The sequence below is a fragment of the Peromyscus californicus genome, unplaced genomic scaffold (genome assembly GCF_007827085.1).
Source record: "Peromyscus californicus insignis strain IS unplaced genomic scaffold, ASM782708v3 Scaffold_2__1_contigs__length_46816999, whole genome shotgun sequence".
In the NCBI taxonomy this organism is placed as follows: domain Eukaryota; kingdom Metazoa; phylum Chordata; class Mammalia; order Rodentia; family Cricetidae; genus Peromyscus; species Peromyscus californicus.
This window is the reverse complement of record NW_026294540.1, coordinates 27698035-27711548: the sequence shown is the minus strand read 5'-3', so window position 1 is coordinate 27711548 and position 13514 is coordinate 27698035. Positions and strand designations below refer to the sequence as shown.

General features: G+C 56.5%; 2 protein-coding genes across 4 annotated transcripts; both read right to left on the bottom strand.

Annotated features, from left to right (window-relative positions):
- Nucleotides 1–25: 25 nt before the first annotated feature.
- Ufsp1 (UFM1 specific peptidase 1 (inactive)) lies at nucleotides 26–1282 on the bottom strand. The gene is given in 3 exon segments (XM_052754989.1): nucleotides 26–688; nucleotides 691–1205; nucleotides 1254–1282. Coding segments are annotated over 3 exon segments (993 nt in total). The 3' UTR covers nucleotides 26–239.
- Nucleotides 1207–8401, bottom strand: Ache (acetylcholinesterase (Cartwright blood group)). Of its 3 annotated transcripts, none has more exons than XM_052754066.1 (5): nucleotides 7278–8401; nucleotides 4636–5727; nucleotides 3817–4301; nucleotides 2358–2527; nucleotides 1207–1550 (listed from the first exon to the last, which is right to left on the bottom strand). In XM_052754066.1, exons 1-5 carry the CDS (start codon nucleotides 7776–7778, stop codon nucleotides 1429–1431), a joined length of 2370 nt encoding a protein of 789 aa, XP_052610026.1. In that variant the 5' UTR covers nucleotides 7779–8401; the 3' UTR covers nucleotides 1207–1428. The 3 variants fall into 3 exon arrangements, with proteins under 3 accessions (XP_052610026.1, XP_052610027.1, XP_052610028.1); XM_052754067.1 differs by having other exon boundaries at nucleotides 4636–5724; XM_052754068.1 differs by having other exon boundaries at nucleotides 4636–5724; nucleotides 5994–7394.
- Nucleotides 8402–13514: the final 5113 nt, after the last annotated feature.

Sequence of the window (13514 nt, the reverse complement as noted above, 5' to 3'; positions counted from 1 at the left end):
TTCCCAGACACAGGCTGGACCATAGTAAGCTGAATTATACCAGTTTATTATTATTTTGAGAACAGTGTCTTTCTCTGTAACCCTGCCTAGCCTAGAATTTCAGGCTGGCTTTGAACTTAGATCTACCTGCCTGTGTCATTGCCCCTGTCCCAGATTGTTGGTGCTGGAAAAGACTTGTCTGCTGGGCACCTGTGAGAAGTAATAGGTGCCAGTCCCACAGTGCAGGCTGAGTGCGTTGATCAGGTACGTCTGGTCAAGCAGAGGTTGTAGAAGGAATTGGAATCAAAGACGCTGCTTACCGTTCGCCAGCCCACCCACCCAGCAGCTTGCAGTTGACTACGGCTCTTCGGAGTGCCCCAGTAGTGTGGGTCCAGTGTCAGGACATAGGTGTCCCTACCTGGCCCCTCGCAGACTCCCAGCAAGGCTTTGGACTGAGCATCTGCGTCCCCTCCCACCATTACTGGGCCGCCGCCCTCCAGGAAGTGGGAATAGAGCCGCTCCAGTTCTCCCACAAGTCCGGCTCCACGGGGCACGTGGCATAGGCGTCCCTGAGGTCCTCCGAAGTGTTCCAGGCAGAGGCTGGCCTCTACACAGCCGATCCAATCCCGAGAGTCCCGGAACCCGGGCGGCTTGTCGCCCATGTCCTCCAGGGCAGCCTGTATGGCTGCCAGCCCAGGCACGCCCGAGACTGGCCCTCGGGCCAAGAGCACAGTGTCTGCAGGGTGCGGTAGCCGCATCCCCAGCCGCGGTCATCCAGGCCGTCGCAGCCGTAGTGATAGTAAAGGTAGTGGCCGGAGAGGAGGGCCAGGCGGGCGGGACCCTGGACGGGCAGAGCCAGGCCCAGGTGCACGTCTTTGAGCAGCAGCTCCAGGGCGCTCAGTGGGGCAGCTGTCACCGCGGCGGGGCGAACTCCGGGTTCCCGGTCTTTGCTGGGGCTAGCTGCGGGCAGGGTGGGCGCGCGGACCCGGGGAACCCTCACCGAGCCGAAGCATGAAGCAGGAGGGACGCCACCAGTGGACACCGACTTCCGGGCCTTCCGACAGGCGCGGGCAAGCCCGGCTCGCTCCGCCCAAGGGGGCGGGCCCAGGACTTGCTTCCGCCGGATGCTGCGGGCAAGGTGCAGCAGTATGCACCAATCCCGGGGCTTCTGCTCCCCGCGTCTCGGAGACTCGGTCCCCGCCCCAACTTCCCGCCCGTCGCACGGACTCTAGTGGCTGTAACAGTTTATTGGCGGCCCAGAGGGGCGAAGGCACCGCGGGGAGGGGAGCTCGGCCCCAGACATGCAGAAGATGGGGAGCCCCTGGTGGGGGGAGTCGGGACGGGGTGGGCAGGGCCTGGGGCTCGGTTGTGTTATATCCCAGCCCTTAAATAAATAGTGTATGTACAGCTAGGGGCTCGGGCGGGGCGGCGGGACCTGCGGCCCCCCGGTCACAGGTCTGAGCAGCGCTCCTGCTTGCTGTAGTGGTCGAACTGGTTCTTCCAGTGCACCATGTAGGAGCTCCAGCGGTGGAACTCGGCCTTCCACTGGCGCTCCGCCTCGTCCAGCGTGTCTGCAGCCCGGGCGCCCCGCAAGAGCGGGAGGAGGAGACGGAGCAGGTCGGACCGTGAGAGCGGCCGTCGAGGGCGCCGCCACGCACGCCACGCAGGGGGCCGAGTGGTGGGGTGGAGAGAGAACAGTGGATGGTGATCCGGAGAATGAGAGCAGAGGTGGAGAAGGGCGGCAGGAAGGAGAGAGGAGGAGAGCAATGACCGGAAGATGCAGGGGACGGACAGGATCGGAATGGCAGGAGGGTCCACGGGTTGGTGGGGGGAAAGAGAAGATACAGAGATGGTTGGCGGTTATAAGCCCCGTTAGCTGGCTCTGTCTAGCCCCGGGTCCGTCCCCCCTCAACATCAGGCTCAATTTGCAAGTGATAATCTTACGTGGAAAAAGAAAACGGGTTTTTTGAATTTTCGCTTTAAACAATGGTGTGTAGATCCCTGAGTCTATCTAGCTCGTCTCCGCTTGAGAAGGGAGTGGGGCGCTGTATCCCTGAGAGGGGCCTCTTTTTTCCCTCCCAGCCACATACTAGAGTAAAGTGTCCTCTGAGGCCAGAGGGGGAAGAGACTGTAGTCACAGCCACGGAAGCCGGGAGTGGAGGAGGAAAAGGAAGAGAAGGAGGAGGCACAGGGATAAGTCTGGCCTGGGCCTCGGGGCAGCCTCCCCATGGGCAGGGCTTGGGCAGGTGCAGGGAGCCTCCGTGGCTAGGGGAGGTGGAGAAGAGAGGGATTACACCCTGTCTTTGCACCCCTTTTCTCTCCCCTCCTTCCAACCCTTGCCGCCTCGTCCGTCCCCTGCCCCCCGACACCGCCCCTACCGGTGGCGCTGAGCAGTTTGGGGAGAAAGCGATTCCAGAAGGCGCAGGTCTGGGCGCGCAGCCCCCGCCGCACCTCCAAGGGCTTCAGGTTTAGGCTCACATATTGCTGCGCTCCAGTGGTGTACGGTGGCCACTGTGGGGACTTGGAGTCTCGAGGGTCATTGGGGTCCCTGCGGAAGGAAAGGGAAATCTCAACCTGCCCAGAGGGATAAGGAGTGAAGTCGTTGGTCCTCTTCCTGACTCCAGACCCTCTTCAACTCCGTGGAGAAACCTTCCCCTCACCTCTCTTCTCCCTACCCCATCCAGTCAGCCGTCTATCTAGCTCCATCTGCGTGTGTGCGCGTGTCACTGTGTAACTCAATCCCGCAATGCTTCTGCCTCAGTTTCCCAGAGCGCAGGAATTACAGGCACGGGACACCAAGGGGTGTTTTCCCCCCTCCCCCCCCTCGGGACTTCTCTGTCTCTTTCTCCACTTCTCTTTGTTTTCTTGTTCCATTTTTACTTTCTCCTTTCCATTAATGAAATAGTTTCTAGCTGGGCATGGTACCACAAACTTTTAATCCCAGCACCTAGAAGGCCTCAAGAGGCAGGTGAATTTCTGTGAGTTTGAGGCCAGCCTGATCCACATGGAGAATTCCAAGTCAGCTGGGGATACATAGTGAGACCGTATTTCAAAATAAAATACGAATTCTAGGATTGTGCATTTAGCTGTGTGGGTAGGTGCAGTCCTGTTTCTACAAACATCATCTTTACTTTTGGTGATGCAAAATCTGGTGCACTCAAGAGTTTGTGCCTGCTAGGCAAGTAAGTACTTTGCCAACTTGGGTACACCCCCAATCCTCTATTGCCTTTCTCTGTCTTTTTAATATTTTTTAAAATAATGATGATGATGATGATGTGTGTGTGTGTGTGAGAGAGAGAGAGAGAGAAAGAGAGAGAGAGAGAGAGAGAGAGAGAGAGAGAGAGAGAGGTCAGGGTAAATTTATGGAGTCAGTTCTCGCCTTGCACCTTTATGTGGGTTCCAGGAATCCAGCTCAGGTAATGAGGCTTGCACAACCCCTTTTACCTGTTTTGAACCATCCTGCCAATCACCTTGCTATCTTTTGCAGTGCTGGGGATGGCCTCATATATAGCCTTAGCCTTTTACCCCTAAGCCGTAAGTCCAGCACTCGCCCCAACCCCTCCCGCAACAGGACCTCACTATGTAGTTCCAGGTAGCCTGGAACTCGATATATAGAGTGAACTGTCCTCTGTCTCCTGAGTGCTCGGATTAAAGGTGTCCAGCTCCGTTTCCATCTCATAAGGACTCCCCATCCTGCCTGCCTGTTCTCCGCATCACCGTTGGCTTTCTCTCCATCCCTTTTCCTTTGTGGATGTTTCTCTTCTCTTTCCACTATCATCCACGGGCACCCCTCTCCCCTGGAGCCCCAGAGGCCGTCCCCACTCCAATACCACTGACCCTGTGCGGGCAAAATTGGTCCAGTATTTCATAAGTCGCTGAGCAAAGATTCTCTCCTCCATGGTGTAGTTCAGCGAAGGGTCCAGGGGGAGCCCAAAGATGAACTCGATTTCATAGCCATGGGGCACCCCCATCCAGAGGGGCCAAGTCATTGTGGAAGCACGGTGTTCAAAGACGTAGGCATAGACCCGGGCCCCTTGGGCAGCCAGGCGCCCAGCCAGCTGGGCCACGGGACATACAACGTTGTGGTCGCCTACCACTGCACTCACGGCATCCCTCAGGTGGACAGGGTCCTCGGGGTGCAGCCAGTCTGTATAATGTAGGACCACAGCCTCGGCCGCCAGGTCACTTGCTTGGGGTACACCGATCCGCACCCCAGCCAGGAACTGGGCCCGGTTGATGAGAGATTCATTGTCTTTGCTGAAGCCTGGGACCCCGTAAACCAGAAAGTAGGAGCCCTCGTCCTTCACCACACCCACCAGCACCTGAGGATAGTTGGGGAAGGGGGAAGGATGGAGAGATGATAGACAGGCAGAAACAGATGAACAAACAGACAGCCAGAGAGACGAACCATTACAGAGCCAGAATTACGTGGAGCAGAGCGCAGGGGAGGGAGAGAAAGAAAAAAATATACCCATAGTTTCTTTTCTTGCCCAGCAACCACTATGGGGTCTGAACCCTCCACAGGGAGGGAGTGACCTTGGGACCCACAAACGTGGACCTCTAACAGTGGATATGCAGTAAGCCCTCATGCTTGGGTCTCTGGGGGAAGGGGAGGAATGGATGAAACCCAGAAGCGTCTAGTCAACCATTAGTCACCTGCAGGTCTTGAAAATCTCCAGCACTGATGAGGGCCTCTGGCGTGTCACTGAGGAAGTCCCCGTCCACCACAGGCACGAAGGGGAACCGGAAGACACTCTCTTGAGGCAGCACGTGCCACTCGTGGTCCACCAGGTCCTGAGCTGGCCGCGTCCGCAGGCAGGCTATCAGCTCTGTGTCGTTGACGCCAGCGCCGCCTGGAGGACAGCCCACGAGGTGGGCCAGCAGTGTGGCCCTGCGTCTGGCCTCTCCTGCGCCCACGGTGGCCCAGGGCCCATTGGGTGTACCGCTCTGCAGGACAGCCCTGTGGAAGAGGCTCCGGCTGGGCAGGGACAGAATGTGCATGCCCACGGAGGCTGCACCCGCACTCTCCCCGAACAGAGTCACCGACATCGGGTTTCCCCCAAAGGCTGCAATATTTTCTTGCACCCACTGCAAGGCAAGCCGTTGATCCAGCAGGCCTACATTGCCAGGGGCTTCTCTGCTGCCCGGCAGGGCCAAGAAGCCAAAGGTTCCTACGCGGTAGTTCATAGATACCAATACGGTCCCCTCAACCTGGGCCAGGAAACGGCCATCATACACGTCCAAGGAGGTTGCTCCGCTGTAGAAGCCACCCCCATAGATCCAGATGAGGACAGGTGTAGGAGAAGTAGGCCTGGGATATGGTGCCCACACATTAAGATACAGGCAGTCTTCACTCATTGCTCGGTTGGGGTTCCACATCTCAATACCCTCAAACCCAGGGTACAGGGTATCCACGTATTGGTAGCAGACATTTTGGAAGGCGGTAGCATCCAACACTTCTGACCAGGGCCTCTTGGGCTCTGGTGGCATAAACCTACGTGAGCCCACAGGGGGCTCTGCAAAGGGGATACCCAGAAACGCTGAGACTGGGCCCCCAGGGGCCTTCAGGCGGATGCCCCTCAGCTGGCCCCCTCGAACTTTTACCAGCAGCTGTGGGTCTTCCCGGCCCTCAGCCCCTGCCCCTCCGCCCAGGAGGGAGAGGAGGAGGAAGAGGAGCGGAGAAGCCAGGGAGGGTGTGTGCGGGGGATACCGGGAAGGCCTCATGACTGCCAAGACAGGCGATGTCTGCTGGGAGAGAAAAAGGTAAAGGGTGAAGAGATTAAGTAGCAGTTTTGCCCCAGGGTTATCGAGGAGTTGCAGAGGAGGTGGGGCAGATTGGCAACGGGAGGGAGAAACGGAGTCAAGCTAGGAGACAAGACACCGACAGACAAACCAGAGGGAACACAAGATCAGACAGACAGACAGACACACCCATACCACAAGTGCAGCCGACTGAGATAAGACGGGCTAACACATACTCTCCCCTACCCAGCAAGTCCCAAGGCCTCCCATACCTCCTTCCCCTGCCTCTGTGACTTGAGTTAAGACCCCCTGCATAGAGCGCAGGGTCGGAAAGGCCTCTGTCTATGTACAGGCCTCAGGACAGGGGCGGGGCCCTCAAAGACGGGTGGGGTCCTCCAGGAGCTTGCCGGTTAGGGTAAGAAAGCTCAGCTCTGAGTCTCTCCTGGGTTGGTCAAAGCCTTCGGGGAGTGGGTTGGGCATTCAAGGTATTGGGAGTCCCACGTCCTGTAGGCATCCCAAATCCTGTCCGGTCCACGCCTTGCCCCACCCTGCTCCGCCTCATCTCCTTCCTGGTACAGCCGGTTGGTACCCGTTCGCTTCTCATCAGCCGCACCCCTCTCGTCCGACTCCAGCCAATTGGCTCACCAGCCCCTTGAGGGGCTCCCCAGGACTCAAGCCCCTGTGCATCCCCATATTGCAGTGCCCGCCGCTGCCAACCGGGAGCAGCAGAGACCAAGAAGAGGCCAGCGCTCCCCGCCCGTGCCTTGATGTGTGTGTGGGGGATCTGAAAGGATCGTGAGCATCGCAGAGGGGACTGAAGGGCGAGCCAGGACTCCTGTGTTCCCGGAGCTCCGGAGCTCCCCGCTGCAAAGGCAGGGGTGCTATTTTGGGGGCAACAGCTGCTGTAGTTCCGGCATCTCCAGCCAAGAGATCAAAATTCCCCGGGTCGGAACTACCCCTCCGGGCGTTCACCCATCACCCAGCCAGCCTTGGTCGCCTGGATCTGGGGATAGTGGCGTTGTGGAGATTAATCAGGAAACCCGAGTGGGGCTAATTATAACTCGGGGCTTCCGCTGAGCCTCCCTTTAGAAAAGAAAGAAAAAAAGAAAATAGAGACGGAATCTCCGCAGGAGAGGGTCCTGGAGCTGGCAAGGGGCTCAGCTGGGTAGGGACGTTGGGGTCGCGGCCCTGGGGATCGGGGGTGGTGCAGTCTGGATGTCAGTAACCTGCGCAGTTTGGGCTCCGCCCCAAACAGGGGGCGTCTTCCAATGTCCCCAGACTTGGAGGAGAGTGGGGAAGGGGCCTTGGGGGGGGGTCCCTGCAGGAAGAGAACGCAGAGGCGGCGGGCGGCCCTGAGAGCGTCGTCAGTAAGTGTGCAGCGGCTAGCGGGAGTTCCCGAGGAGTGCAGTGTAGGGGGGCGGGAGGCCCACCGGGCAGGCCCCGGGAGGCAGACGGTGCAGTTTGGGGGGCTCCGATCATCCCAGGATCGCCGGTTCCCCCGGGGTGCGGATTGGTCCCCAGCCGGTGGAGGGTCCCGGGTGGGTTGGGAGACTCACCTGAGGCGGCCAAGCCAGGCCGGGTCGGGCCGCGCCGCCGGGAGCTGGAGGCGGCCAACGTTCCCCGGCGCAGGCTGAGCCGGCAGTGACAGCCGCCTCCGGCCCCCCGCACACACCCCTCCGGGCCGCACGGCGCCCCCGCCCGCCCACTGTCTCCGCCCCCGCCCCTCCCCGCTCCCCCGGCTGCCGCCTCCCCTCCTGCTCCCTCCCTTCAAACCCCGAGACCCCGGGGAGCGGGGACGGGGGGGCCCAGACACACTCCAGTGCAGACTCAGACAGACCGACAGCCCCGCAGACCCGCGGCGACGGGGCAGACGCCCACGTGACAGGTAGACGGACCGCAGCCCGCCGAGACACCAGACACCGCTCGCTCGCTCGCTCGCTCACGCGGGCGGCAGCCTCCTGCGGTGACGAGTCACAGACAGGCCGACTTTCATGGACGGAAGGACAGACGGACGGCTCTAATCCAGAGAGATCAGAGGCCTCATCATGCTTGAGCATCCGTAACCACGGCAGAGCCGGGGGGTGGCCTAGGAGAGGCTACAGGTGAAATCCTGGCTGAGGACCCCCTGGTAGAAAAAAATGACGTGGGGCGTCTCTGTGGAGATGAAGGGACACCTGTGGGAACAGACACAGGAGCACAGGCTCCTCCGCACAGGAGGAGACCCCCGCGGGCAGGGAGAGGTGACGCGGGCACAGCTGAGAAGGCAGGCCGCCTAGGGCACGCAGAGAAGGCTGCGGGGAGAAACTGCACTCGGCTGCAGCAGCGGAAACTTCCGGAACCCCCAAGGGTGGGCTGGAGCCGAGTCCCCACGACCGGTGACCTCCGGCTGTCATCACCAGGGTCCGGCCGGGCCATGACATCACCAGGCCAAGCTTTCATTGGTCGCCGCGGCTAGCAGGTGGGAGCGGCCTGGCCTTGGCGCCCCTAGCCTGCTCGGGAGCCCCGCAGACCACGCGCCCTGCCTCTTCTAGGGAGGCTCCCACCCATCCGCGCCCGAGTGACGGTGGGAATGGTGCAGCTTTGGGCCCACGCGAGATCACTGTACACGAGAGGGACAACTGGCTCACGGGGCTGGGTGGGGGCAGCTGTCTCCGGAGCCTGCCGGCCGCGGCTTGCGTGGGTGACTGGCCTGCACGCGCGAGAGCGCGCGCGGGGGGTGGGGGGGACGTGCGTGCGCGCGCGCGCGCGTGCGGTGCGGGGCGCTGCGCGGAGCGATGGGGGGGCGTGGAAGGCACGCGCACGCATGCCCGCCGTGGCCGCCACGCGCTTTCCTTCGAGCCCCAGACACTCATCGGTCACCTCCTGGGAGCAAGGGCGCACTGCCTTGCAGGAGGTTTGGCCCAGGCGACACCAGCGCAGAGTCGAACCCCGCCCAGATGTGCGATTTCCATCTCTCCAAACTGCGACGTCCCCCCCACCCCCACCCCCCACCCCTCCTGTCCCTGGAGAACCTGGCAACGGCATGCCGGGAAACGCATCTGCAGGCCAGCTCACCCGCGACGGGGCCGTGCTTGACTCGATGACACTGTCGCCAGGTGGCGCCAGAGGCTGCCACTCTGGCTTCGAAGACCGGTGGGATCAACCCTTCATTATCTGTTTCCTGGTCTCTCTGGACAGAGGGGCGAGGGTGTGTGACTGTTGCTGTGGGAGAGAAAGAGTCGAAGCAGCTTCTGAGCGTGATTTAATGCTAGATTGTTAAAACCATGGAAGGAAATGGGGAATGAATGAGCCAGCCTTGTCCAGTCTTGAAGCGCAGGGACTTTTGGCCCATAAAGTGGGCCGTTAGCGATGGTATCTTGTTCCCTTGTCTAATTGTTCCAAAACAAGTGATGCTGGGCAATTCATCTCTTGACCTTTGTAATTATGAGATTGTTTCACCCGAAGGAAAGATCTGGGACAGGATCTTTGGACATTAGGGCTATTATAAACCCATCATAACTCAGACAGCTTAGTAAATAAAAACAGGAAGAGGTGGGTGATGACCCAGTCAGTCAAGGCGCTTGCCACAAAACATTATAACCTAAGTTTCACCCCTGGGACCCATATAGTGAAAGGAGAGAACTAACTCCCTGAAAGGTGTCTTCTGGCCTCTACATGTGCACCATGCATGTACCCTACCCCCCATAAATATGGAAGAAGACGAAGACGAGGAGGAGGAGGAGGAGGAGGAGGGGGGAGGAGGAGGAGGAGGAGGAGGAGGAGGAGGAGGAGGAGGAAGAAGAAGAAGAAGAAGAAGAAGAAGAAGAAGAAGAAGAAGAAGAAGAAGAAGAAGAAGCAGCTCAGAAGACAGCCATGGAAGGCTGGCGCATTGCACTTGATTAACATCAGGGACCTTTTACAGGGAACCTTGGTGTCTCTTTCACGGAGTCTGGCTTTACCATCTTCAGCAAGTGACCCCCACCGTGTGGTGTAATAAGGCTGCTGAAATATCAGCCGTCACATCTGCAGCCCCCAAAACAGGATGGGAGGGACATTGAACAGCATTCCTGGGCCTTTGAAGGCCATTTTCTGGAAATTGACACACAATACTTGAGTTTCCATACTACTGGGCAAAGTAATTCTAAGATTGTAAGTGCTACGAAAGAGGTCCAGATATGTTGACTTTGTTTGGAGTCTGGACCGATCTAAAATTTGACGGTATTTAAAACATTTTAATTGCATTTTATGTATTTATTTTGTGTGTATGTGTGTAGACGTCAGAAGATAACTTGTGGGAGTCAGCTCTCTCCTTCTACCACATGGGTCCTGGGGACAGTTCCTATCTGCTAAATGCCATGACACTTGTCTTTGTCTCTATTTCCTCATGTCTGAAGCACATCCAACCAAAATATTCGGATTTGGAAGATGCCCTCATTGCTTTCACAGAATCTGCACCCCAAGTTTGTAACTTGTGTGTGGGTTCTCATGCCATGTCTGGGCCCTCCACTGGAGGGCACTGTTTGAGATCTGTGGTCCTCCTGGAGGAGGAACATTCGTATTGTCCACTGGAGGGCACTGTTTGGGACTTTGGAGGCTGGCCAAGAAGGAGCATCCAGAATAGGGGTCCTTGAGGGCATTGTGGAGCTGGAGAGGTGGATAGGACAACTGTCCTAAAGGAAAGTTCTGTTCTGAGGACACTAGGTGCTGACTTAATCCTTACAGGGCGGGATGAGAGGGACAGACTCCAGCCAAGGCCATCCTAGGTTGTTCTGCTCAAGGCTGGGGGAGTCCGAAGCAGCCATCACATGACTCCCAAGAATCGAGGTTGTGGCTCTCCAGAGGGGGCAACCTGAGCTAGGCAAGGGATATTCCTTTCTCTGTCCATTGTTTCCTACGTCCTTACTTCAGGTTGTCCTAAATTCGAGACTAGGGGTTTGTCTCAGTGGTAGAGCACCTGCCTAGAATCCCCCAGTGAGGGGCTGGGGTGTGGCTCAGTGGTAGAGCACCTGCCTAGAATCCCCCAGTGAGGGGCTGGAGTGTGACTCAGTGGTAGAGCACCTGCCTAGAATCCCCCAGTGAGGGGCTGGGGTGTGGCTCAGTGGTTGGCGCTGCTGGCCTAGGATGGGTAAAATCCTGGGTTCTATCCCTGCTCGGCATAGAGGAAGTTGAGGGAGATAATGTTCCATTACTTTAGGAGAAGCCTTAACCTTGGATTACACTTTTGAAACCCAGGTGACTAAGGAGGACTATCTTTCATATAATGGTGGCACTGTCACTTTGGAATATTTTTGTTTTATTTAAAATATTTTGACATTTATTTACTTCTCTCTGTGTGTGTGTGTATACACAGGCATGCACGCTTGTGTTCACAAGTGTGTCATGTCGCATGTGTGGTGGTCAGGGTGGGTCCTCTCTTTCTAGGTGTGGGTCCAGATGATGGAACGCAAGTCATCCGTCAGGCTTGGTGTGAGTTGGGCAAGGCTTTGCCTTCGAGCTGTAACTCCAGTGACTGGATATTTGTCATTGTGTCCGGAGGGGTGAAAGAAAGTATCATAACTGATTTAAAAGAAGGATTTTTACCCCAGACTCAGAGGAGCCTCAGAGACTCTGAGCAAATCTATCACCCGCTGTAGCTCCCACTTGCCCATGGCCCAGACCTTCCCTGTAGCTTTTTTTTCCTTTAAGATTTATTTATCATGTGTAGGGTGTTCTGCCTGCAGGTGTTCTTGAAAGCCAGAAGAGGGCACCAGATCTCATTACCGGTGATTGTGAGCCATCATGTGCCAGGAATTGAACTCAGGACCTCTGGAAGAGCAGTCAGTGCTCTTAACCATTGAGCCATCTCTCCAGCCCCACTTCCCACTAGCTTTATTCTTCTCTGGTTCTGCTGATACCTGAGGAAGAAGTATAAAATGCTTGCTGGTGCCTGCCTGCCCCAGGATTCCCCACTCACCATTGTTTCTGAGCTCCTGGGGCCTCCAAGGGAGTTGGGAAAGAAGGGGGAGTGTGTTGTTGTTTGTTTTAACTCTTTGGCTCTTGCTCTTTTGGGGCCCGCCACCTAGCTCCCAAATAAATCACACATGGAGGCTTTTTCTTAGTTATAAATGCCTGGCCTTATTCCTTGTTCCTGGCTTTATAAATGCTTGGCTTGTTCCTTGCCAGCTTCTCTTAACTTATCCCAGCTACCTTTTGCCTCTGGGCTTTTCCCATTCTCTTACTTCTGTAAATCTTACTCTTACTCTGTGGCTGGCTGTGTAGCTGGGTGGCTGAACCCTGGGTCCTCCTCCTTCTCTGGCTACTTCTTCTCTCCTCCCAGTCTTCTCCTTCTATTTATCCTCTCTGCCTGCCAGCCCCGTCTATCCTTTCTCCTGCCTTGCTATTGACCATTCATTTCTTTATTAGACAGGAGTTTTACACAGGCACAGTAACACAGCTTCACAGAGTTAAACAAATGCAACATAAACAAAAGTAACACACCTTAAAATAGTATTCTGTATCAGGAGTGGACAAAGTGGGTGGTGGAGAGTGGGGCTACAAGCACTTATTATGGTTAAGACCTCAACTTCTCTTTCCTTCCTCTCTGACCAGGGTCCCTGTGACTCTCATGCTCTCCCTCCTGTCTCTGCCTCCTCCAGAGGAAGGTCCTTTGTTTTGGAATCTCGATCTTTGAGAGCTGCTCTAGTGTCATGTCTGTGGCCATGATAAAACACCCTGGGGAAAATCAGCTTGATAGAGAAAGGGTTCATGTTAGCTTTGCAATTCCAGGTTGCCACCCATCATTGTGGGTATGTCACAGTAGCAGGAGCTTGAGACACTAGTCACCTCACCTTGATGGTCAAGAGCAGGGAGAAATGAGTGCATGTATGCTCGCTTGCTCAGCTCCATCTCTCCACTTTTATACAGCCCAGGATCCTCTGCCTAGGGAATGGTGCTGCCCACAGTGAGCTAAGTCTTTCCACATCAATTAAGACAATCCCCCAAGACACTGGCCAACCCAATGTAGGTAATCCTTCTCTGAGACTCTTTTCCCAGGTGATCCTGGGTTGTGTCGTGTGGACAGTTAAAGCTAGCCATCATAGAAGTCACAGGGCCCTAGGACATGAGGAAGAATCCTTGGGCAACGCAAAGTTATCCTCCAGTTCTCCTTCCAGAACTGGATATCCTGTACTTGCACTCTTCCCTAAGATGCCGAAGTCACATGTCACCCACAAGTTCAACATTGTGAGCCCCACACTGAGCCTCAAGAGAAGCAGAGAAATAGAGACGCACAGGTAGAGTCAAAATGAGAGAAGGGGGCTGTCACGGTTTTGTCAGCTTGACACAGACCTAGATGCACCTGGGAAGCAAGAAACTCAGTAGAGGAACTGCCCCCAACAGACTGACCCGTGGGCACGTCTGTGGAGGTATTTTCTTAATTACCAATTGATGGAGGAGGGTCCAGCCCATTGTGGGTGGGGCCACCCCAGTGTAGATGGGCCTGGACTGTGTATGTAAGAAAGCAGGCTGGGAAGCTAAGAGAGCAAGCCAATAAGCAGTGTTCCTCCATGGTCTGCGCTTCAGTTTCTGCCTCCAGATTCCTGCCTTGGTTTCCCCAGATGATGACCTCTAACCTGTCAGCCAAGGAAACTCTTTCTCCACCCCAGCTGCTTTTGGTCACTGTTTTGCCACGTTTTGTGTGTGTTTGGACATAAGTGAGTGGGTAGGGGGTATGGATGTCAGGAATCATTCCTAATTCTTTTCTACCCTATTCATTGAGGCAAGGTCACTCAGCCAAACCCAGAGTTCACTGAGATGGCTCCTCTTCCTAGTCAGCT

Coding starts and splice junctions, on each gene's coding strand:
- Ache (XM_052754066.1), bottom strand. CDS start 7,778: ATGCTCAAGCATGATGAGGCCTCTGATCTCTCTGGATTAGAGCCGTCC. Junction 5,728..7,277: donor GCCTGGCTTGGCCGCCTCAG/GTGAGTCTCCCA, acceptor TTTCTCTCCCAG/CAGACATCGCCTGTCTTGGC. Junction 1,551..2,357: donor CAAACTGCTCAGCGCCACCG/GTAGGGGCGGTG, acceptor CCCGGGCTGCAG/ACACGCTGGACGAGGCGGAG.